Raw genomic sequence first — 25,453 nt, 5'->3', positions numbered from 1 at the left:
CCCCTCTTCAGCCCTCTGACTAATACTTTTATTAACTCCACACCTTCTCCTAATTTCCACACTCCGAATTTTCTGCATAACATTTTCACCACACATTGCCCTTAGACAGGACATCTCCACTGCCTCCAACCGCCTTCTCGCTGCAGCATTCACAACCCAAGCTTCACACCCATATAAGAGTGTTGGTACCACTATACTTTCATACATTCCCTTCTTTGCCTCCATAGATAACGTTCTTTGTCTCAACATATACCCTAACGCACCACTCACCTTTTTTCCCTCATCAATTCTAATGATTAACCTCATCCTTCATAATTCCATCCGCTGATATGTCAACTCCCAAATATCTGAAAACATTCGCTTCTTCCATACACCTCTTCCCCAATTTGATATCCAATTTTTCTTTATCTAAATCATTTGATACCCTCATCACCTTACTCTTTTCTATGTTCACTTTCAACTTTCTACCTTAACACACACTCCCAAATTCATCCACTAATCTCTGCAGTTTTGCTTTAGAATCACCCATAAGCACAGTATCATCAGCAAAAAGTAACTGTGTCACTTCCCATTTTGTAATTGATTCCCCATAATTTAATCCCACCCCTCTCCCGAACACCCTAGCATTTACTTCTTTTACAACCCCATCTATAAATATATTAAACAACCATGGTGACATTACACATCCCTGTCTAGGACCTACTTTTACCGGGAAGTAGTCTCCCTTTCTTCTACACACTCTAACCTGAGCCTCACTGTCCTCATAAAAGCTCTTTACAGCATTTAGTAACTTACCACCTATTCCATATACTTGCAGCATCTGCCACATTACTCCCCTATCCACTCTATTATATGCCTTTTCTAAATCCATAAATGCAATAAAAACTTCCCTACCTTTATCTAGATACTGTTCACATATATGTTTCAATGTAAACACCTGATCTACACATCCCCTACCCACTCTAAAACCTCCTTGCTCATCCGCAATCCTACATTCTGTCTTACCTCTAATTTTTTCAATAATAACCCTACCGTACACTTTTCCTGGTCTTCTTTCTTTCAACGTACCAGCTGTATCCCACTGAGGTGGGGTGGCCCATAAGGAAAAACGAAAGTTTCTCCTTTCAAATTTAGTAATATAGTGGTCCCTCAATAATCGTTCGGCCTGAAAGTCATCCATTTCGGAAATAGTCCTGTTATTTCGTCTAAACATTGGCTCGCAAATGGTCCGTTAACTCGCTAATAGTCCTTCGTCCGGGACGCGTACTCACGCTCTGAGCCGCCTGGGCCTTCCCTTCCCAGCCAGTGTGCCATTGTTTACCAGTGAGCAACGGTCCCCTCACTTGCTCCAACGAAATATTTCATAATATTCCATTGATTTTAGTGCTTGCAAGTGCTAAATAAGCTACCATGGCTCCAAAGAAAGCTCCTAGTGCCAAGCCTTTGGTAAAGAAGGTGAGAAATACGATTGAATTTAAGAAAAACATCATTGAACAATATGATAGTGGCATACGTGTGGGCGAACTGGCCAGGATGTATAACAAATCCCGTACAACCATATCTTCCATCATAGCCAAGAAAAAGGAAATGAAGGACACTGTTGTTGCAAAGGGGGTAAATATGCTGACAAAAATGAGATCACCAGTACTTGAAGATGTTGAGAAGTTATTATTGGTGTGGATAAACGAGAAACAATTAGCAGGAGATAGTCTTATGACGTCACTTATTTGTGAAAAGGCTAGGCAGTTGCATGACGATTTGGTAAAGAAATTGCCTGCAACTAGTGGTGTTGTGAGTGAATTTAAGGCCAGCAAAGGCTGGTTTGAGAGATTTAAGAAGCGTACTGGTATACACAGTGTGGTAAGGCATGGTGAGGCTGCCAGTTCTGACAACAAAGCGGCTGAAAAATATGTGCAGGAATTCAAGGAGTACATAGAGACTGAAGGACTGAAACCTGAACAAGTGTTCAATTGTGACAAAACAGGCCTCTTTTGGAAGAAAATGCCAAAGAGGACCTACATTACTCAGGAAGAAAAGGCACTGCCAGGACTCAAGCCTATGAAAGACAGGCTGATGCTAATGTTCTGTGCTAATGCTAGTGGGGATTTTAAAGTGAAGCCGTTACTAGTGTACCATTCTGAAAATCCCAGAGTGTTCAAGAAAAACAATGTTATGAAGAGTAAACTGTGTGTGTTTTGGAGATCTAATAGTAAGGCATGGGTCACAAGGGACATTTTCGTCGAGTGGTTCAATGAAGTGTTTGGCCCTAGTGTGAAGAATTACCTCCTGGAAAAGAAATTGGATCTCAAGTGCCTCCTAGTAATGGACAATGCACCTGCTCATCCTCCAAACTTGGATGACCTAATTCTGAAGGAGTTTGGGTTCATCACAGTAAAGTTCTTGCCCCCGAATACCACTCCTCTCCTCCAGCCCATGGACCAGCAAGTCATTTCAAACTTTAAAAAACTCTACACCAAAGCAATGTTTGAAAGGTGCTTTAATGTGACCTCAGACACTCACTTGACCCTAAGAGATTTTTGGAAAGAACACTTCAGTATTCTCCATTGTGTAAGCCTTATAGGTAAGACTTGGGAGGGAATGACTACCAGGACTTTGAACTCTGCTTGGAGAAAATTGTGGCCAGATTGTGTCCACAAGAGGGATTTTGAAGGGTTTGAGGCAGCCCCTGATGAGCCTATGTCAGTTGTGAACTCTATTGTCACACTGGGGAGTTCCATGGGGTTGGATGTGAGTTTGGAGGATGTAGAAGAGTTGGTGGAGGACCACAACGAAGAGCTAACCACTGAGGAGCTGCAAGAGCTTCAGCAGGAAGAGCAACAGATCACAGTTCAGAATCTTGCTGCAGAGGAGGAGGAAGAGAGATGGAAGAAGGTGCCTTCTTCAGAAATTAAGGAGATTTTTGAAATGTGGGGTAGGATGGAAAGATTTATGGAGAAACATCACCCTGAGAAGGATGTTGCAAGCCATATCAGCAACTTGTACAGTGACAGAGTCTTGGCCCATTTTTGGGAAGTTTTAAAGAGACGCCAGGAAGAGAGCTCTGGACAGTTTTTTTGCGAGACAGGACTCCAGTGACTCTCAAGGTGGTCCTAGTGGCATTAAGAAACAGAGAAGAGAAGTAACCCCAGAAAAGCAATTGGTACCTGAGGTGTTGATAGAAGGGGATTCCCCTTCCAAACAGTAAATAATTCAATGTCTCCTTCTCCAGTCTTCCATACACTAATGTTTCATTCATCATGTGCCATTGTATTGTTTATGTACTACATCTATATTTCATGTAAAAAAAATTTTTGTTTTAATACTTCTGGGTGTCAGGAACAGATTAATTGCATTTACATTATTTCTTGTGGGGAAAACTGATTCGAAAATCGTCTATTTCGATAATAGTCCCACTTCCAGGAACGGATTATGGACGATTATTGAGGGACCACTGTATACAGGAGAAGGGGTTACTAGCCCTTGCTCCTGGCATTTTAGTCACCTCTTACGATACGCATAGCTTATGGAGGAAGAATTCTGTTCCACTTCTCCATGGAGATAAGAGGAAATAAACAAGAACAAGAACTAGAAAGAAAGTAGAAAACCCAGAGGTGTATGTATATATATACTTGTATATGTATGTGTAGTGTGACCTAAGTGTAAGTAGAATAGCAAGATGTACCTGAAATCTTGCAAGTTTATGAGACAGAAAAAAGGACACCAGCATTCCTACCATCATATAAAACAATTACAACTTTTCCTGGTATACTCAGTAAACTAATTCCTCTATAATTTTTACAGTCTCTTTTGTCCCCCTTCCCTTTATATAAAGGGACTATATACGCTCTCTGCCAATCCCTAGGTACCTTCCCCTCTTTCATACATTTTTTTTTTTTCCAACTAACCGGTTGTATCCCACCAAGGCAGGGTGGCCCAAAAAGAAAAACAAAAGTTTCTCTTTTTTAAATTTAGTATTTTTTACAGGAGAAGGGGTTACTAGCCCCTTGCTCCTGACAGTTTAGTCGCCTCTTACAACACGCATGGCTTACGGAGGAAGAATTCTGTTCCACTTCCCCATGGAGATAAGAGGAAATAAGAATAAGAACTAGAAAGAAAATAGAAGAAAACCCAGAGGGGTGTGTATATATATGCTTGTACATGTATGTGTAGTGTGACCTAGGTGTAAGTAGAAGTAGCAAGATGTACCTGAAATCTTGCAGGTTTATGAGACAAAAAAGGACACCAGCAATCCTACCATCATGTAAAACAGTTAAAACCTTTCCTGGTATACTCAGTAAATTAATTCCTCTGTAATTTTTGCAATTATTTTGTCCCTCTTCCCTTTATATAAAGGGACTATACATGCTCTCTGCCAATCCCTAGGTACCTTCCCCTCTTTCGTACATTTATTAAACAAAAATACGAACCACTCCAACACTTTATCCCCCCCTGCTTTTAACATTTCTGTCATGATCCCGTCAGTTCCAGCTGCTTTACCCCCTTTTATTCTATGTAATGCCTCATGCACCTCCCGCACACTTACATCCTGCTCTTCTTCACTCCTAAAAGATGGTATACCTCCCTGGCCAGTGCATGAAATTACCGCCTTCCTTTCTTCTTAAATGCTCAACCCCCCTCCATCTGTATATTTTTGTATTTAGTTGTTTTTTCAACAAGTTGGCCATCTCCCACCGAGGCAGGGTGACCCAAAAAGAAAGAAAGTCCACAAAAAGAAAATACTTTCATCATCATTCTACACTTTCACTTCACTCACACATAATCATTTTCTTTGCAGATGTGCCCAGATACAACAGTTTAGTAGCATATATAAAGATATATAACATACCCCTCCAAACTGCCGATGTCCTAAACCCCTCCGTTAAAGTGCAGGCATTGTACTTCCCATTTCCAGTACTCAAGTCTGGCTATATAAAAATAATCGGTTTCCCTGAATCCATTCACTAAATATTACCCTGCTCACATTCTTGTTGGCATTTAGTTGTATTTGAGTTAAATGTTTGCTTGTCTTTCAGAAAACTTTTAGATAGGAAGGTAGGTGAGATGGGGGATGCTGAACATCAGCTTGAATTTCGTCTCAATCAGCTATCAGCAGCACAGACTAGAGTGAAAGAACTGGAGGCCGAGCTGTCACGAGTAAATGAAGAACTTGCCGATGCAAGAGCAGAGGGCACAGCCATGAGGACTAGTGTTAGCCGCTTAGATCATGACAAAGATCGTCTCAGTGTAAGTTTCTATTTCATTTGTTTTCACTTATTTTCTCCATACATTAAAGTAAACATTTGAACATTGTTTTTTTTTTCAGTAATGCAGTAAAATTTTCAAAATACTCTTTTTTTTTATTATCCATTTGCTATACTAAAGGATCCCCTGTAACAAGTTTGAATTATTTAGTGCTTTTTCTTTTCATAGTTAAGATAAATGGATATTGACTGATTATATGATAAAAAACAAAATGTGGTTTAGGGTACAATGAAGTTACAGCAATTTTTAAAGAGATTTGGTCTTTGAAATACATAATGCACCCAAATCTGCAGGCCATTTTCCAAATAAGCATTTCACTCTGGCTAAGCTACTCTCCTGTGTGACTTGTACATGAGACTTGAAAAGTGATTATTTAACTGTGCATTGTTTTAGCAGATTCAGTCCTATATACGTATATTCATAGAACACATTTAAGAATGAGTTCTGTACCACTCTGTTTGACGTTGGTCTCGCTTGACTATATGTGGGTAGTGTCTAGAGTATTCATCTCTTGCTTGATACAGTATCACAATTTTTTTAAATTATAGCTATCAAATGCCGTTAGTGTTAATGAGTTTTTAATAAAATAAGCAAAGATGTCTGAACACTTCTGGCAGGGTAACTGTTGAATGAGTGATGGTGACTATATTTCCTTCTTTGGGTCACCCTTCATTGGTGGAAAATGACTTATGTGTTAAAACATTATTTTTTAAATAGTGAGTGCATTTGTGAATGAAAGTAAGGCTTAGATTATTCTTGAGGGACATAGTAGCCATATTCTTAAGAGGAATACCCCTCATGGGAGATTCCTTGATGCTGGTAAGAGGCTCTTGATCAAGAGAATTGAATCTGTTCTCCCTTCATTAATCAGATATGATTACCTCCCTTTCAAGAGGGCACTATATGACCCTTATATAGTGCCCCTTAGGAGTTTAGTGTATAGTGCCCCTTAGGAGTTTAGTGTTTGCCTCTAAATATACTAATAAGAATTAACTGGAACAGCTTAATGAATGGTTTGTTGAGAAGACACTGCCTTAATCACATGTATTATCCTGTTTCTTTTGTTTCTTCAGAATGAACTGGACACAAAAATTGAACACCTGGCAAACCTGAGAGAAGAACTGCGGAAGAAGGAATCATCAATAGCAATACTGGAAGGCAACATAACAAAGTTGGAAGGCAAACTTGAGTAAGTACTAAATTTGTGTTTAGTTAACAGTGTTCTTGCTGGTGAAGGACTTTATATTCCTCCCCTTCCTTCGATCAGACCTGATTGCTACCTCCCCACCCCTTTTATTCCGATGGTACTGAATGGCTCTTAATAGGTTTAGTACTTCCCCATGATTTTTTTTTTTAACAAGTCAGCCATCTCCTACTGAGGCAGGGTGACCCATAAAGAAAGAAAATCCCCAAAATGAAAATACTTTCATCATCATTCAACACTCTCACCTCACTCATACATAATCACTGTTTTTGCAGAAGTGCCCAGATACAACAGTTTTTTAGAAGCATATACATGTACTATAAAGATATATAACATATCTCTCCAAACTGCCAATACCTCAAATCCCTCCTTTAAAGTGCAGGCATTATACTTCCCATTTCCAGTACTCAAGTCCGGCTATATAAAAATAATCGGTTTCCCTGGATCCCTTCACTAAATATTACCCTGCTCACACTCCAACAGTTCGTCAGGTCACAAATACCATTCGTCTCCATTTGCTTCTAACATGCTCACGCACACTTGCTGGAAGTCCAAGCCCCTCACCCACAAAACCTTTACCCCCTCCCTCTAACTTTTCGAGGACGACCCCTACCCCGCCTTCCTTCCCCTACAGATTTATACGCTCTCCATGTCATTCTACTTTGATCCAGTCTCTAAATGACCAAACTGCCTCAACAACCCTTCTTCAGCTCTCTGACTAATACTTTTATTAACTCCACACCTAATTTCCATGCTCTGAAATTTCTGCAAAATATTTACACCACACATTGCCCTTAGACAGGACATCTCCACTGCCTCCAACTGCCACCTTGCTGCAGCATTTACAACCCAAGAGTCACACCCATATAAGAGAGTTGGTACCACTATACTTTCATACATTCCCTTCTTTGCCTCCATAGATAACATTTTTTTGTCTCCACATATACCCCGCCTTCCTTCCCCTACAGATTTAAATGCTCTCCATGTCATTCTACTTTGATCCATTCTCTCTAAATGACCAAACCACCTCAACAACCCCTCTTCAACCCTCTGACTAATACTTTTATTAACTCCACACCTTCTCCTAATTTCCTCACTCTGAATTTTCTGCATAATATTTACACCACACATTGCCCTTAGACAGGACATCTCCACTGCCTCTAACCGCCTCCTTGCTGCTGCATTCACAACCCAAACTTCACACCCATATAAGAGTGTTGGTACTACTATACTTTCATACATTCCCTTCTTTGCCTCCATAGAAAACGTTTTTTGTCTTCACATATACCTCAACGCACCACTCACCCTTTTTCTCTTATCAATTCTATGATTAACCTCATCCTTCATAAATCCATCCGCCGACACGTCATCTCCCAAGTATCTGAAAACATTCACTTCTTCCATACTTCTCCCCAATTTGATATCCAATTTTTCTTTATCTAAATCATTTGATACCCTCATCACCTTACTCTTTTCTATGTTCACTTTCAACTTTCTACCTCTTCACACACATTTATTAAGCAAAAATACCAACCACTCCAATACTATATCCCCCCTGCTTTTAACATTTCTGTCATGATCCCATCAGTTCCAGCTGCTTTACCCCCTTTCATTCTATGTAATGCCTCGTGCACCTCCCCCACACTCACATCCGTCTCTTCTTCACTCCTAAAAAATGTTATACCTCCCTGACCAGCGCACAAAATTAGTGCCTCCCTTTCTTCATCGACATTTAAAAGTTCCTCAAAATATTCTCGCCATCTACCCAATACCTCCAGCTCCCCATCTACTAACTCCACTACTCTGTTTTTAACTGACTAATCCATTCGTTCCCTAGGCTTTCTTAACTTGTTTATCTCACTCCAATTTTTTTTTTTATTTTCATCAAAATTTCTTGACAGTGCCTCTCCCACTCTGTCATTCACTTTCCTTTTGCACTCTCTCTCACCACTCTCTTCACCTTTCTTTTACACTCCGTATACTCTGCTCTTCTTATAACACTTCTGCTTTGTAAGAACCTCACATAAACTGCCTTTTTCTCTTTTATCACACCCTTTACTTCATCATTCCACCAATCACTCCTCTTTCCTCCTGCCCCCACCCTCCTATAGCCACAAACTTCTGCCCCACATTCTAATACTGCATTTTTAAAATTATTCCAACCCTCTTCAACCCCCCCACTACTCATACTTGCACTAGCCCACCTTTCTGGCAATAGTTGCTTATATCTCCCCCGAACTTCCCCCTCCCTTAGTTTATACACTTTCACCTCTCTCTTACTTGTTGCCATTTTCCATTTGTCCCATCTACCACTTACTCTAACTGTAGCTACAAGTAAATAGTGATCCGATATATCAGTTATCCCTCTATAAACATCCTGAAGCCTTCCTGTTAATCTTTTATCCACCAATACATATTCTAACAAACTACAGTGGACCCTCGAGTTTCGGCAGCCTCGACTTTAGTGAAATTTGACCTTCGGCGAGTTTTTTGGGGAAAATTTGGCCTTGAGTTTCGTGATTAGACTTGTGCTTCGGCGACTGTCCGATACCCATCTGCCCGTCACCGCGCACACCAGGCCAGTCTCCCATGCCATTCACGCACAGTGTGCCATTGTTTACCAACACGTGACCATCACCCTGCGGGTTCATACAATACATTTCATAATAATCCATTGTTTTTTGTGTTTGCAACTGCTAAATAAGTCGTCATGGACCCAAGGAAAGCTAGTGCAAGCCCTTTGGTAAATAAAGTGAGGAACACGATCTAGAGGGATTTTGAAGGGTTTGAGGCAGACCCTGTCCCTGCCGACCCTCTACCTGTTGTGGAAGGTGTTGTGGCATTGGGCAAGTCCATGGGGTTGGAGGTGAGTGACAGGGATGTGGAAGAGTTGGTGGAGGCCCACAGGAAAGAGCTAACCACTGACAAACTGCAAGAGCTTCAATTGGAAAAGCATCAGACCACAGCCAAGGAACTTGCTTCAGAGGAGGAGGAAGAGGAAGAGGGAGTGGATGAGGTGCCTTCTTCAAAGATTAAGGAGATTTGTGCCAAGTGAAATGAGTTGCAAAGTTTTGTTGAAAAGTATCACCCTGACCAAGCTGAAACAAGCCATATCTGCAACATGTACAATGACAGTGTTGTTCCCACTTCAGGAAAATCTTAAAGAAACGCTAGAAAAAGACCTCTCTGGACAGATATTTTGTGCGACAGGGGTCCAGTGACTCTCAAGTTGTTCCCAGTGGCATTAAAACAAGAAGGGAAGTAAACCCATATAAATACTTGCTACCTAAAGTCTTAATGGAAGGAGATTCTCCATCCAAACAATAGTGTACACCTTCCTCCTATCCCCTCCTCCTGTCTTCCATCCACCCAGAAGTCTTCATTAAAGGTAAGTGTAATGTTATTATTATTTTTTATATGCATGTACTTGATTTCTCATTGATTTCAGTATATAAATCTTTATTTAATTTGAAAAAAAATATTTTATTTTAATATTTTTGAGTGTCTGGAACAGATTAATTTTATTTCCATTATTTCTTATGGGGAAAATGGTTTCGTGTTTCGTGAATTTCAACTTTCGGCAGGCTCTCTGGAGCGGATTAATCACGAAACTCGGGGGTCCACTGTACTTTCATTATGTGCTATATCATACCTTGTGTACTTATTATCCTCTTTTTCATAAAATATGTATTACTTATTACCAAACCTCTTTCTACACATAGCTTAATTTAAGGCTCCCCATTTTCATTTACCCTTGGCACCCCAAATTTACCTTCTACTCTCTCCACAACATTTGTACCCACTGTGGCATTGAAATCCCCAACCACAAGCACTCTCACACTTGGTTCAAAACTCACCACGCACTCACTCGACATTTCCCAAAATCTCTCTCTCCTCCACACTTCTTTCTTCTCCGGGTGGATAAACGCTTACTAAAGCCCATTTTACACACAATCCTTGAGTTTATATTCCCTCTTTTCCTGCCAGAACATCCTTCAACATCATTGCTTCTCCTTCTTTAGCTCTAACTCTATTTGAAACCCCTGACCTAATCCCATTCATTTCTCCCCACTAAAACTCTCCCACCCTCTTCAGCTTTGTTTCACTTAAAGCCGGGACATCCAGCTTCTTCTCATTCATAACATCCACGATCATCTCTTTCTTATCATTCGCATAACAACCACGCACATTCAAACATTCCACTTTGACGGTTGTCTTCTTTTTCTTTTTAGTAGGCTATACAGGAAAAGGGGTTACTAGCTGATTGTTCCTGGCATTTTAGTTTACTTTTACAACTTGCATGGCTTACGGAGGAAAGATTCTCATTCCACTTCCCCATGGATATACAAGGAAAAGTAATAAGAACAAGAACTATTAAGATAAAATCAAAGGAAACTCAGGTGAGTGCATATGCATAAATGTGTACATGTATGTGTAGTGTGACCCAAGTGTAAATAAAATATAATTACAATAATTATTGTGGTGGAGTTGTTCAGGTAATAGGACGGAGGAAATTCAGATTTTCATTTTTATTCAGTTTAAAAGATCTTCATTTTAAATGAATCTATTTTCTCAAAGTCTTTTTAAAAGACTGGAAGAAATGTTAATAATTATGTGTAAACATTATCTTTGTCCAATTCCTTTTGTTTTTACAATTCATGACAGAAATAACAATGATTAAAAGGAAATTTCCTAGGTTAATATTCAGCAGTTCTCCAGGGAGGTACATCCTTTCATGTGAGGGATAAAATAATGCATCTAAATGTAGTTTTACTCTTGACAGGATTGCTAATATTGCTAGGGTGTTGGGGAGAGGGGTGGGATTAAATTATGGAGAATCAAATACAAAATGGAAATTGACACAGTTACTTTTTGTTGATGACACTGTGCTTATGGGAGATTCTAAAGAATAGTTGCAGAGGTTAGTGGACAAGTTTGGGAGAGTGTGTAAAGGTAGAAAGTTGAAAGTGAACATAGAAAAGAGTAAGGTGATGAGGGTATCAAATGATTTAGATAAAAAAAAAAATTGGATATCAAATTAGAGAGGAGGAGTATGGAAGAAGTGAATGTTTTCAGATATTTGGGAGTTGACGTGTCAGCGATGGATGTATGAAGGATGAGGTTAACCATAGAATTGATGAAGGAAAAAAGGTGAGTGGTGCATTGAGGTATATGTGGAGACAAAAAACATTATCTATGGAGGCAAAGAAGGGAATGTTTGAAAGTATAGTGGTACCAACACGCTTATATGAGTGTGAAGATTGGGTTGTAAATGCTGCAGCGAGGAGGTGGTTGGAGTCAGTGGAGATGTCCTGTCTAAGGGCAATGTGTGGTGTAAATATTTTGCAGAGAATTCAGGGTGGAAATTAGAAGGTGTGGAGTTAATAAAAGTATTAGTCAGAGGGCTGAAGAGGGTTTGTTGAGGCGGTTTGGTCATTTAGAGAAACTGGATCAAAGTAGAATGACATGGAGAGCGTATAAATCTGTAGGGAAAGGAAGGCGGGGTAGGGATCGTCCTCGAAAAGGTTGGAGGGAGGGGGTAAAGGACTTACAGCAAGCATGCGTGAGCGTGTTAGATAGGAGTGAATGGAGACGAATGGTATTTGGGATCTGACAAGCTGTTAGAGTGTGAGCAGGGTAGTATTTAGTGAAGGGATTCAGGGAAACTGGCTATTTTTATATAGCTAGACTTGAGTACTGGAAATGGAAAGTACAATGCCTGCACTTTAAAGGAGGGGTTTGGGATACTGTCAGTTTGGAGGGATGTGTTTTATCTTTATATGTGCTTCTGAACTGTTGTATCTGGGCACCTCTCCAAAAACAGTGATTATGTATGAGTGAGGTGAAAGTGTTGAATGATGATGAAAGTATTTTCTTTTTGGGGATTTTCTTTCCTTTTGGGTCACCCTGCCTAGGTGGGAGACGGCCGACTTTAAAAAAAAAAAATCTCCTTTATAACTCCTATGCTTTAAAGTTCCTAGATTAGTATTTCTTTAGGAATTCAATCAAATGCCTTCTTAAATCTTTATAAATACATTTCAGTTTTGAATTTTCGTGACTATTATACCACAGTAGCATATAGAATGATGTGCTCGTTGAAAACCAAACTGTTTGCAAGTTGGTATCTCTTTGGTCCCTAAGTTTTTTTTTTTTTTTTACCTTTCTCTAGTAGCTTTTTCCAGTAGTTTCACAAAACACATACATGTATTTACTAATTTCGATTAGAAATCCTAAAAAAATTCTAGAGAGGATAAATTGGTTTGTTTGTACATTCATATTGGTCTGATATACTATTTCATGTAGTTTTATTGCCTTTTTCTTATGTTCCTTGCTGAAACACTGATTTGAGTTTGTTACGATCTTGAAGATTCCGAAACTCAGTCATGATACACAGTTGCTTGTAAATTTTTTGTAAGAACAGTTTGACTGAGTTACTGGAGATTTTAGATTATAGAGTACTTTATGACACTCATATTTGTAAATTGTATGTGGAGTACTGGGCAGTGAGCTGGTGCTCTTGCACATCCTCAGTTCAGTCCTGGTATTCATTGCTTAATTTCTGACTTTCATGATGTGGTAATATTATTTATATTACATCAGTAATTTTGATGGATAATGAAGTGTGTGACTACTTGAGTGTAATAATTATTTTTGTTTTATTACAAATATTACAAACTTGGTATATGAAATACAATAAAAACAAATTACAAAATTTGTAATTCATACTGGTGACTAAAGTAGATTGATGTATAGTGGAATGTCCAGTGTGTTTCTTGGTAGCGTGTTCCCTCTATCACACTCACATTATAGTAACAATATCTTGTAGTCTCTGTTGTGGCAAGAGGAAGCCACAGTCTTGCATTCACTTAAAAATACCTTCATCTTAATTCTGTATATCAATTTCTTACAATTGTATGCCTGATCATCCAGGTTATGATGTCTGTAGGGTTCTAGTGGCTATAGCCTAGTTGACCAAGCAAGTCAACAAAGAAATATAGCCTTATGCCAGGTTACAGGTATTGAGATTAATTTCACAGCAAGAGTTAAATTTTAAGCCCAACCTGATGAACATAATACAAGTACAGTACTCATGTACAGTGGAACCTCAAATATCGAACTGCTCCCAACTTGACCAATTATGTAAGTGTATTTTTTAAGTGCTTTTATAAGTGTATTTTTGAGAGTCTGAAATGAACTAATCTAATTTACATTATTCGTGGTTGGAATAAATTCATTCAGTAACGACGCTCGAACAGCCGTCTGGAATGAAGAAAGTTCGATATTTGAGGTTCCACTGTATTTTGGGTGTAATTATGTTTGGCATGTTAGAGTGTTTATGTTGTGTTCCTTACCAAGGGGATGGAGTGCCTTGTTGCTGGTGAAGGGCTCTTAATCCAAGGGGATTGAGTTATCCTTCCTTTGGAACAAACCTTCTTGCCTCCCATTTCCAAGGCACTGTATGACCTCTACAGGTTTATCACTTCCCCATGAATATCACAACAATACCACGTATTATGTTACAGTAAAGTCTACAAGTTACCTCTCTTGCTGTGAGGCAATGATCGCATGGGTATGACAACTGGTACAAACGTTACCTAAAACATCACACGAGAGATGTACAATAATGAATGTTAGTTTTTCATCCATTATCTGGGCTAGGAACTTTACTAATAAATGTGCAGTACAGAAGCATTTCATATGCTTTGTGTGGGTACAACTACATGATATTTATTTTCTCATCAATTTGCTTTTTTATTTTTTCTCAGTAAATTGCAGGAATTGAATTTCATTACAATCCTTTGCATTTTGTTAAATCTTTTCATATATATATTAGAGTTGTGTATTATATATACAAAATTTCACAGTAGCAAACCTACATCTTCATAATGAGGTGACAAAATATACTTTTTCATTCGCATTGTATAATATATTCAGTCTTGGAGCCGTCACATTTAAAAAGTTAGACATTAACAAAATGCTTTAAGTTTTTGCTACTAATGCATTATATTGTAGTATACATACAAGAATGTGTTACTCCATTCAGTGCTTTGGTAGCTCAATGATGAAGCACATACACTCGGTGGATGAGTTTATCACAGGTGAGTCTCAGTGGCCGTGGTGATGGCAATGCCCTGTTGGGTAAGAGAGTCCCCTTCCCCCCTCTCTGTGATGATCGCCAACCATCTGATTGGTCAGAAACCAGCGGTGAATGACCAACACGGGTTTAGCACTTCAAGAAATATATTACTTTACAATTGTTTATGTGGATAGACTGTGATACCAGAATTCCATGTTATGTAGCAGCAGTGATTGAACCCCACCAAGGGGTCAGTGAACGCTCACCGTCTGATCGTCCAGTGTAGTAAGTACCATCGGGGCTCCTGGGGTATGTGCCATCCAAGAGACCCCATGTTTCTGTGTCTGCCATGGATCGACCAGATCGACCTGGGTAATACTCCATGTTTTTGTCACTTGTTTCATACATGTCATCCACTGCTCCCAAAGAGTATATGTTGGTTGGCATAGGACGGTCATCCAGCTGTCGCTCACTTCGATGAGTGTTGCCGGATGCCATTTTGAGTTGTGGCTCTGGTTCTGCATTTTGTGAATTTGACGCATTAGAAGTGTCAATAGTTAAAGTTTCATTTAGAGTGCCTAAGGCATAAATATTATCATCACGAGAAGCTGTCACACTGTTGCTTTCATGGTGTTGATGTGGTGTGCTTTCTCTAGAAGAAGCATCCTTAAAGATGAGAGGGTTATCTGGGAATAAGGAGGAGGTTAGTGATGTACAGATAGGGGTTATTGGCCGCCACTTCTTCACTCCCAGTACCTGCCCTGCACTGCATGGTCCTCTAGTTTCTAAGCGATAACAGAGACCATCATGCCATGTGATGAAACCTTTACGCATGTCACATGTACAGAGGACACTGCCTGTTGCTTTATCATAGGACAATATTTGTGAGTGTTGGCACGGGCCACGACTTCCTAGCTCATAACACTGCTCATCTGCAGCCCAGAAGCCCACTAGCTCAGATGTACAACCACACATGCCACGTAGTGGAGATTCTTCATCATAGATAAAAAGTTGGCCCTCGGGACAAGGTGCACGCCATCCTAGTCTAAAACATGAATCTGCAGCAGAATGATAGCGGTGGGTACCAGTGCAAGGGTATACTTGGCATTCTCCAACCATGTTTGTTGAATTATTAGTAGTTGGTGTGAAGAAGTGACCCTTTTCACAAGGTCCCCTTGAGTACAGTCGGTAGCAGTGGCCAGAGAGTGGCCAGAGGCCATGATCTTTGCGGCACTGACACTGGGTACTCATGGCATTGGGTTCGAAGGTTAAAATTTGTCCTGGTAAGCAGGGACCCTGTTGATTCAGTTCATAACAACCATCACTTTCATTGTGGTAATTGGTAATGATAGAGGGGCTGCAGCTGCATTCTGTGGCTCCTTTTGTAGCATTGTAAAGGAAGATTGCACCCTCCAGGCATGGTCCACGCTTAAACAACTCAAAGCACAAACCAGTGAGGGACCAGTAATTGCTGAACATCAGGTTACGCTCACATCCACACTCAGGAAAACCTGCAAGCACACATTTGTTTTAGTCATTTCAAACACATTTTTGTTTAGTTATATTTCTGTATGTAAAAATAAAATCTGGTTGATAGATAACTATAGACCTTTGAGTTTGTTTGCTCTTCTACAGCCAAAATATGTCTGAACATGTGTAAGTACAGTGAAAACATTTATTTGTACAGGTCGGCCATCACTAATCCAGCATCGTTGGGACCTGTAGTGTGCCGGATTAGTGAGTTTGCCGAATTACAGAGTGGCTAGGTTAGAATACACTTAATTAACCTATCAACAGAAACTCTTTCTGCTACATCTTCCTCATTTTCATCACTGCTTTCTCCTCCATTGGCTTGCTGCTGTGGATTTACAACCATCTGGACAATATCTGAGTCAGTATAATGATGAAATTTGAAATTATACTAGCCGAAATTAGTGCTGGATTACTGATGGAACCGGATAACTGATTGCTGGATTAGTGATGGCCGACCTGTACTGTATATTGGATATGTAACAATAAAGTTCTTGTGACAAACATGATAATGTAAAAGAATTGTAAGTGAAATGAGTTTAAAGACCTAGTTTTAGTCTATTAAAACTGCTCTGAATAACCATGGCCTTTATGAGAAAATTTTCAAAATGCTTAATCTTGTAATATGAGAATTGTTTAAAATACTTTTTTTTTTAACACACTGGCCTTTTCCCACCAAGGCAGGGTGACCCAGAAAAGAAGAAATGAAAATGTTTCTTCTTTTTACATTTAGTAATTTATACAGAAGGGGTTACTAACCCCTTGATCCCGGCATTGCAGTTCGCCTCTTATGACATGCATGGTTTATGGAGAAGGGACTCTTCTCCACTTCCGCATGGAGATAAAATACTATTATTATTACCAATACGTACTGATGATACTGTGCTTATGGGAGATTCTAAAGAAAAATTGCAAAGTTTAGTGGATGAGTTTGGGAATGTGTGTAAAGGTAGAAAGTTGAAAGTGAACATAGAAAAGAGTAAGGTGATGAGGGTGTCAAATGATTTAGATAAAGAAAAATTGGATATCAAATTGGGGAGGAGGAGTATGGAAGAAGTGAATGTTTTCAGATACTTGGGAGTTGACGTGTCGGCGGATGGATTTATGAAGGATGAGGTTAATCATAGAATTGATGAGGGAAAAAAGGTGAGTGGTGCGTTGAGGTATATGTGGAGTCAAAAAACGTTATCTATGGAGGCAAAGAAGGGAATGTATGAAAGTATAGTAGTACCAACACTCTTATATGGGTGTGAAGCTTGGGTGGTAAATGCAGCAGCGAGGAGACGGTTGGAGGCAGTGGAGATGTCCTGTTTAAGGGCAATGTGTGGTGTAAATATTATGCAGAAAATTCGGAGTGTGGAAATTAGGAGAAGGTGTGGAGTTAATAAAAGTATTAGTCAGAGGGCAGAAGAGGGGTTGTTGAGGTGGTTTGGTCATTTAGAGAGAATGGATCAAAGTAGAATGACATGGAAAGCATATAAATCTATAGGGGAAGGAAGGCGGGGTAGGGGTCGTCCTCGAAAGGGTTGGAGAGAGGGGGTAAAGGAGGTTTTGTGGGTAAGGGGCTTGGACTTCCAGCAAGCGTGCATGAGCGTGTTAGATAGGAGTGAATGGAGACGAATGGTACTTGGGACCTGACGATCTGTTGGAGTGTGAGCAGGGTAATATTTAGTGAAGGGATTCAGGGAAACCGGTTATTTTCATATAGTCGGACTTGAGTCCTGGAAATGGGAAGTACAATGCCTGCACTTTAAAGGAGGGGTTTGGGATATTGGCAGTTTGGAGGGATATGTTGTGTATCTTTATGTGTGTATGCTTCTAGACTGTTGTATTCTGAGCACCTCTGCACAAACAGTGATAATGTGCGAGTGTGGTGAAAGTGTTGAATGATGATGAAAGTATTTTCTTTTTGGGGATTTTCTTTCTTTTTTTTGGGTCACCCTGCCTCGGTGGGAGACGGCCGACTTGTTTAAAAAAAAAAAAAAAAAACGTACTGTTATCTTTATTATTAGTTGAATGTTTTATACCTGTGTTTGGGTTGACATAGATGAGGTATCCTTTGAGGCAGGGGCCACGAGTATGGTACTCATAACAGGTGTTGGTGCGGGGCCAGTACACGTGACGTAAGGGACACTTGAGGAAGTCGTAGCATTGGCCCTTCCTCCCATCCTTGTCTAAATCCAGGTACTGTCTGTCAGTGAGAGGCAACAACACACACACACACACACACATATACACGTTAATAACAAACTTGACTGCGAAATGTAATTTTAGACTAAACACTTGGACAACCATTTACGGACCAGTTACATGTACATATCTAACTCCAGTTAGGCCAGTTACTTGTATCAACTCTTGTTCATTTACTTTTAAGAAAGTTAAAAGTGTTTAAGGTTAATAGTAGAACAGATCCAGGTTGCTATATAAAAGGTAATTTTGTACGGCAGTACAGTAATTGCATCTTCATGTTTCACTCGACACTTTTGGATAAGGACACAAATGCAGTGTAATGTGATCCTTTACTGACAATGTTTCACCCACACAGTGGGCTTTATCAAGTCACAAACAGAGATCTGTCTGTAACTTGATAAAACCCACTGTGGATGAAACATTGTCAATAAAGGATCGCATTACGTTGTATTTGTGTTTTTATTTATCGTGTTGGTATTTTATACCATTTCCTTCACTTGATACTTTCGCAGACTAGTCCTCATGTTATTATTATAATATGAGAACTAATCTGCAATTATTAGTTATTATCATAACATTAAGCATGATAAATACACATATAACTTGTACATAGGAGAGAGAAACTTATGACAGCATTTCTGTCTGACTTGAACCATTGATAACTCCATACAGTATGACTGTAAATGGTCCAAGTTGGACCAAAACATCATTGTAAGTGTTTTCTATGTGCGGGTTATTTGTGTATTGTTCCGGTCACAGTATAGTGGAACCTCAACTTACGAGTGCCCCAACATATGAGTTTTTCGAGATACAAGCTGTCTCTCGTTTGATTTTTTGCTCTGATTTATGAGCCAAAATCTGAGTTAGGAGCGAGCTTACCCCTAAAGGGAGGTTCCTTGATGCTGGTGAAGGGCTCTTGATCTAGGGAATTGGGTCTGTGCTCCAGTTCCCTAAATTAAGCTTGAATACCTTCCATCCCCTCCTCCCCACCCACAGGCGCTGTATCATCATGTGGGTTTAGCGCTTCCCCATTATAATAACTAGCGAGCTTCAGAACACTGCCACTAGTTGGCACAGCAAATGCCACAACATCCCTCAGCAGTGGACGTCTTTACGTCGCCGTGAAAGCATTTCTCTTGTGTTTTGCTTGCTTTTTGTGCAGTTATTTTGCCAAATTTCTTTTTTCTAACTATGGGTCCTAAGAAAGTAAGTGCAAAGGACAGTGGTGAGAAGAAAAGAGGATGATGTCCATGGAATTAAAGCATGAAATCACAAACACAAGCGAGGTGTGCTGATTGTGGACTTGGCCAGGCAGTACAAGCATAGTACTTCTACCATATGTACGATACTAAAGCAGGAGTTGATAAAGGCTATAGCACCAGCCAAGTGAAAAAAAAAAAAAACATTGTAGCAGTTAAGTTCAGCTATAAAGTGTAGCAAGCAAGCAATTAAGTGATAAAGGACAAAATGAAAAGAACTCCTCCAATGTTGTTATTGTTGTTTATAGGGCCACTGACAGCATATGCTACTCTGCCTATCTTTTCCACCCTCATCTCCACCAGCATCTCTTCTAGGTAAATACTATATATGTGCATACATTTTATAAAACCAGTTTATTTCTTTACAGTCTCTATTATGTTTTTATACAATATTTGTTTATAAATACATTGTTTCAATGTTTTCCTTATGAAACTTGTTTTCCTTATGAAACTATATAGTGATCTAGTGCAGTTAGTCTCACAAACACTCCGTTTTCTCTTATAATGAGAGCATGGGAAGATATGGTCAGAGTGGGAGTGGGAATGGCTGCCATCACTCATCACATAATGACATACTTTATTCATTCTATAGTATATATCATATTTCTATGTTATTTATGTTGCTTATTATGTCTTATTAGATCAATTATGATAGATAAATTCATCTAATATGACATAATAAACAATATTAATAACACAGAAACACTAGAATGAATGAAATATGTCATTACGTATGTGGCTAGTGGTAATGTGCGGCAGTGGCCATTGTTGTTGTTGGGGTGTATAGGGCCACCACAGCGGCCATTCCTGCTTGTGACTACACACCTTCCCCTGCTCTTATTATAACAGAAAATGGAGTGTTTGTCAGGCAAACTACATTAGATCACTATGTAGTTTCATAAGGAAAACAATAATACAGTAATAATAATAATAATAATTGTAGGTAGTAGGTTGGTAGACAACAGCCGCCCAGGGAGGTACTACCGTCCTGCCAAGTGAGCGTAAAATAGAATCCTGTAATTGTTTTACATGATGGTAGGATTGCTGGTGTCTTTTTTCTGTCTCATAAACATGCAAGATTTCAGATACGTCTTGCTGCTACTTCTTACACTTAGGTCACACTACACATACATGTACAAGCATATATATACATACCCCTCCGGGTTTTCTTCTATTTTCTTTCTAGTTCTGTTCTTGTCTATTTCCTCTTATCTCCATGGGGAAGTGGAACAGAATTCTTCCTCCGTAAGCCATGCATGTCGTAAGAGGCGACTAAAATGCCGGGAGCAAGGGGCTAGTAACTCCTTCTCTTGTATATATTACTAAATTTGAAAGGAGAAACTTTCGTTTTTTCTTTTGGGCGACCCCACCTCGGTGGGATATGGCTGGTACGTTGAAAGAAGAATAATGTAATACTACAGCATTTACCCTGGAGATGGAGAAGAGATGCTGGGCACAGCGGTGTATGCTGTCATTTCATTTTGTTTCATCCTTTTTCTATCACATAATCGCTTAATTGCTACACTCTTAATGCTGCACTCTGAGTTATGCAAGCATCATTAAATAGCTCCAATGCACAACCACTTGAAACTTTCTCTGGGTCATACACTCTTAATGCTATGTACACTTAATTCCTACACTCTTAATGATACACTTTGTCACTTAACTGCTACAATTTTTATTTTTATGTTACTTCACTATTCACCGAGTTTTGTTTTTTTCCTCCATGCTTTTCACACTTTCATCTGCAGGGCGTTTCAATAAAAACCTGTCCAAGGAGGTTTCTTTCTTCCTCCCTTTCAGAATGTTTCAGAAATGATTTACACAAGCGTCATTCATAGCTCCAACGCACGACCATTGAAACTTTATCTGGGTGTTTCTTTTCAATAAAGTCTGAAAATCTCTCCCAGATTCCCAACATTTCCTTCATCTCACTTGTAGAGATAAACTCCTCCTCATCTTGTACCTCCACTGTACAAATGTTCTGCAAAATCTCCTGATACTGCTGCTTATGTAGTTCATCTAACTTCTCTGTCATCAGCTCTTCGGAGTGCTAATCGATGAGATCGTTCACATCTTCTTCATCTACCTCCATGTCCATGACCTTTCCAAGGGTCACAATCTCATCCACCACTGGCGCTTCGGGTTCGAATCCTTCGAAGTCCCTTTCAGGCCACAGCTTCTTCCATGCAGAAGTGAAAGTCCTCCTTGTAACACCCTGCCAGGCCACATTTATAACTTTGAGACATATCACGATGTTATAGTGGTCCTTCCAGAACTCTCAAAGGGTCAAGTTTGTGTTCTCTGTCATGTCAAAGCAGTAGCAGAACAGTGCTTTGTGAAGAGTGTCTTGAAATTAGAAATCACCTGCTGGTCCATGGGCTGCAGGATAGGGGTGGTGTTGGGTGGAAGGTAGAGAACCTTTATAAACTTGAACTCTTTGATTATGTCATCTGTGATGTTCAGTGGGTGAGCAGGTGCAATGTCCAAGACGAGAAGGGTTTGCAGGGGTAGGTTATTTTCCCGGAGATATTTCTTAACAGTAGGACCAAAGACCAGGTTTACTCACTCCACGAAGAACTGCCTGGTGACCCATGCCTTCGATTTTGCCCTCCACATAACGTCCAGTTTTATTTTTAGAATCTTATGCGACTTAAAGACTCTGGGGTTGTCTGAATGATATAGTACCAGCAGTGGCTTGATCTTACAGTCACCACTCGCATTGGCGCAATGTGCAAAGGTTAACCTATCGTTCATGGGTTTGTGGCTTCGCATCTTCTCTGCAGTTAAATAAGTCCCACTTGGCATCTTCCAGAAGAGCCCTGTCTCGTCACAAAAGTTTTGACAAAATTCTCAGCTGCCTTCACACCAGAGCTCGCTCCCTCACTATGCCTGACGACAGAGTGAATGCCAGTCCTCCTTTTAAACTTTTCAGACCAGCCCTGACTGGCTTTAAATGATGTTTGCGATGCCTCGTCCGTTGAAGTGCCTGGGGTCTTCTGCAGCAAATCAGTGTAAATGACTGGTGCCTTCTTGCAGATGATACCTTCAGTCACGGTATCTCCTGCGAGCTGCTTCTCCCTCAACCACATTAACAGCAGCTTATCCATCTTTTCATTGACAGAGATCCACTGCCTAGAAATTATTGTAATGCCCTTTGCTGGCGCTATAGCCTTTATAGACTCCTTGTGTCTTAGTACTGTACATGTCATAGAAGTGCTACGCTGGTACTGCCTGGCCAGATCCTTAACCCTCGCACCTTGTCTGTGTTTATCAATGATTTCCTGCTTTAAATCCATGGTAATCATCCTCTTTTTCTTCTCGGCACTATCCTGTGGACTTTCTTAGGACCCATGGTTAGAAACAAGAAATTTCGCAAAATAACTGCACGAAACGTAATGAAAACATGAGAATTCCTTCAACCGCGAGGCAAGCTCCATAAGCACACATGGAGTGCCGAGCTTTGTTTTGATACGCACTGCTGTCTCGTGGTGGCATGCTCAAACTAACTCATTATACATAGTACATGCATATTATTATTATAATTATTATTATAGTATTATGTATTATTATATTATGCGTATTATTATTATTTATTTATTAGTCTGTACGTATTCTTATAAAAATACTCTTGCTTACCATTTTGAATTTTTATTCACACAAAAAATAGACAGTTTACTTTATTATTGTTGGTAGAATTACCGACAATATGTAATGTAAAAGAACTCAAGTGCAACTAATGTGACATTTTATCGTGACAACATTTTGCTCTCCAGGAGCTTTATCAAGCCGTTAAAAACAATACATGGACACAGAGGGTATATATAGGCTCAGAGTGAGTAGTAGTAGTAGTAGTAGTAGTAGCAGTAGTAGTAGTAGCAGTAGTAGTAGTAGCAGTAGTAGTAGCAGTAGTAGTAGTAGCAGTAGTAGTAGCAGTAGTAGTAGTAGCAGTAGTAGTAGTAGCAGTAGTAGTAGCAGTAGTAGTAGCAGTAGTAGTAGCAGTAGTAGTAGTAGCAGTAGTAGTAGTAGCAGTAGTAGCAGTAGTAGTAGTAGCAGTAGCAGTAGTAGTAGTAGTAGTAGTAGTAGTAGTAGTAGTAGTAGAACAACAACAACAACAATCAACTTGCACAAGAGTAAAAGGATATGAAAGCTATTACTTGCGTAACATAAGAAGAGGTTAGACAAATATTTCTGTTGGTGGTTGGATCTGAGAAGGTCTGTTTCAGTGTTCTTTTTCTGTTGTGTTCTTTTGTAACGGAGACTATGTGATGACAGGGTTTACTGTTTTGAAGAAGATTTTTGCTAATACTTAAGAGATGATGAATCATCATTAATCGCTGTTTCTAACACAATCAAGCAAAATAAAGGCAGCTTCATCATTTCTGAAGTATTAGCAAAAATCCTTCTCAAAACAGTAAACCCTGCCATCACATAGTCTCTGTTACAAAAGAACACAACAGAAAAAGAACACTGAAACAGACCTTCTCAGATCCAACCACCAACAGAAATTTTGTCTAACCTCTTCTTATGTTACGCAAGTAATAGCTTTCATATCCTTTTACTCTTGTGCAAGTTGATTGTTGTTGTTGTTGTTGTTGTTCTACTACTACTACTACTACTACTACTACTACTACTACTACTACTGCTACTGCTACTGCTGCTACTGCTACTACTGCTCCTGCTGCTACTGCTACTACTACTGCTACTACTACTGCTACTACTACTGCTACTACTACTGCTACTACTACTGCTTCTACTACTGCTGCTGCTACTACTACTGCTGCTGCTGCTGCTGCTGCTGCTGCTGCTGCTACTACTGCTACTACTACTGCTACTACTACTGCTACTACTACTGCTACTACTACTGCTACTACTACTGCTACTACTACTGCTACTACTACTGCTACTACTGCTACTACTGCTACTACTGCTACTACTGCTACTACTGCTACTACTGCTACTACTACTACTACTACTACTACTACTACTACTACTACTACTACTACTACTACTACTACTACTACTACCTCCTCCTCCTCTGAGCCTATATATACCCTCTGTGTCCATGTATTGTTTGTAACAGCTTGACAAAGCTCCTGGAGAGCGAAACGTTGCTACAATAAAATGCCACATTAGTTGCACTTGTGTCCTTTTACTTTACAGAAGATTTACTGTTATGAAGACTACTACATTATTGTAATAACTGTATAAATAATGTCAACCCATTCATGACCAGTCAGACAGGTATTGGACAATGACATCATTTGTTTACTCTTCAATATCGCCAAAGAATCGAACATTTCTGCTAATTTGAGCTCAGTTTCAAGGTACAGTGGACCCCCGGTTAACGATATTTTTTCACTCAATAAGTATGTTCAGGTGCCAGTACTGACCGAATTTATTCCCATAAGGAATATTGTGAAGTAGATTAGTCCATTTCAGACCCCCAAACATACACGTACAAACGCACTTACATAAATACACTTACATAATTGGTCGCATTTGGAGGTAATCGTTATGCGGGGGTCCACTGTACTTTTCATCCTGAAACCAATCAAATTCATATCTACTTCTGTAATGTATCTTTCATTTTGTCAAATGAGACAAAAAAACGAGAATACAATCATAAAAACCATACAAAAATATACTGCTAAGGGGAACCTAATGGTTGAGAAGTGAACTCTGTTATTTATGGTCTGATTTCTTTCAAGTTTGGTGTACATTAAGAAGCATCTTTCCATCATACATTGCCCAAGTTTCAATTAGATAGTCTAATAAACAACTGAGATCCAATTCCCTAGATCAAGTGCAAGAGCCCCCTCACCAGCATCAAGGAACCTCCCTTGAGGCCCGCTCACATCTGGAAGCAAAAAATTGACCGAGTGACTGCTCGTATCTTGAAAAACTCGCACGTTGGGGCACTCGTAAGTT

At 39.6% G+C, this 25,453-nt stretch overlaps 2 protein-coding genes across 7 annotated transcripts in view; one reads left to right on the top strand and one right to left on the bottom strand.

Moving 5' to 3' along the window:
* Positions 1 to 25,453, top strand: part of LOC128698719 (centrosomal protein of 135 kDa) — a 385,751-nt gene that overhangs the window by 178,694 nt on the left and 181,604 nt on the right. For all 5 annotated transcript variants that reach the window (XM_070097740.1, XM_070097743.1, XM_070097744.1 and 2 more), the window contains 2 exons: positions 5,034 to 5,244; positions 6,336 to 6,451. In XM_070097740.1, the coding sequence (XP_069953841.1) occupies positions 5,034 to 5,244; positions 6,336 to 6,451 (327 nt within the window). The remainder of the gene's footprint in view (positions 1 to 5,033; positions 5,245 to 6,335; positions 6,452 to 25,453) is intronic.
* The window catches only part of LOC128698802 (uncharacterized), a 108,746-nt gene continuing 96,388 nt past the window's right edge, over positions 13,096 to 25,453 (bottom strand). The window contains exons 4-5 of one of the 2 annotated variants that reach the window (XM_053791193.2): positions 18,101 to 18,264; positions 13,096 to 16,054 (exon numbers count right to left, since the gene is read on the bottom strand). In XM_053791193.2, the coding sequence (XP_053647168.2) occupies positions 14,760 to 16,054; positions 18,101 to 18,264 (1,459 nt within the window). In that variant the 3' untranslated portion in view covers positions 13,096 to 14,759. The remainder of the gene's footprint in view (positions 16,055 to 18,100; positions 18,265 to 25,453) is intronic. The other variant, XM_053791194.2, reaches the window with a different exon arrangement.

Source organism: Cherax quadricarinatus, chromosome 59, assembly GCF_038502225.1.
Source record: "Cherax quadricarinatus isolate ZL_2023a chromosome 59, ASM3850222v1, whole genome shotgun sequence".
In the NCBI taxonomy this organism is placed as follows: Eukaryota; Metazoa; Arthropoda; class Malacostraca; order Decapoda; family Parastacidae; genus Cherax; species Cherax quadricarinatus.
The sequence above is the reverse complement of the archived record's forward strand: the minus strand, read 5'-3'. Positions and strand labels throughout refer to the sequence as shown.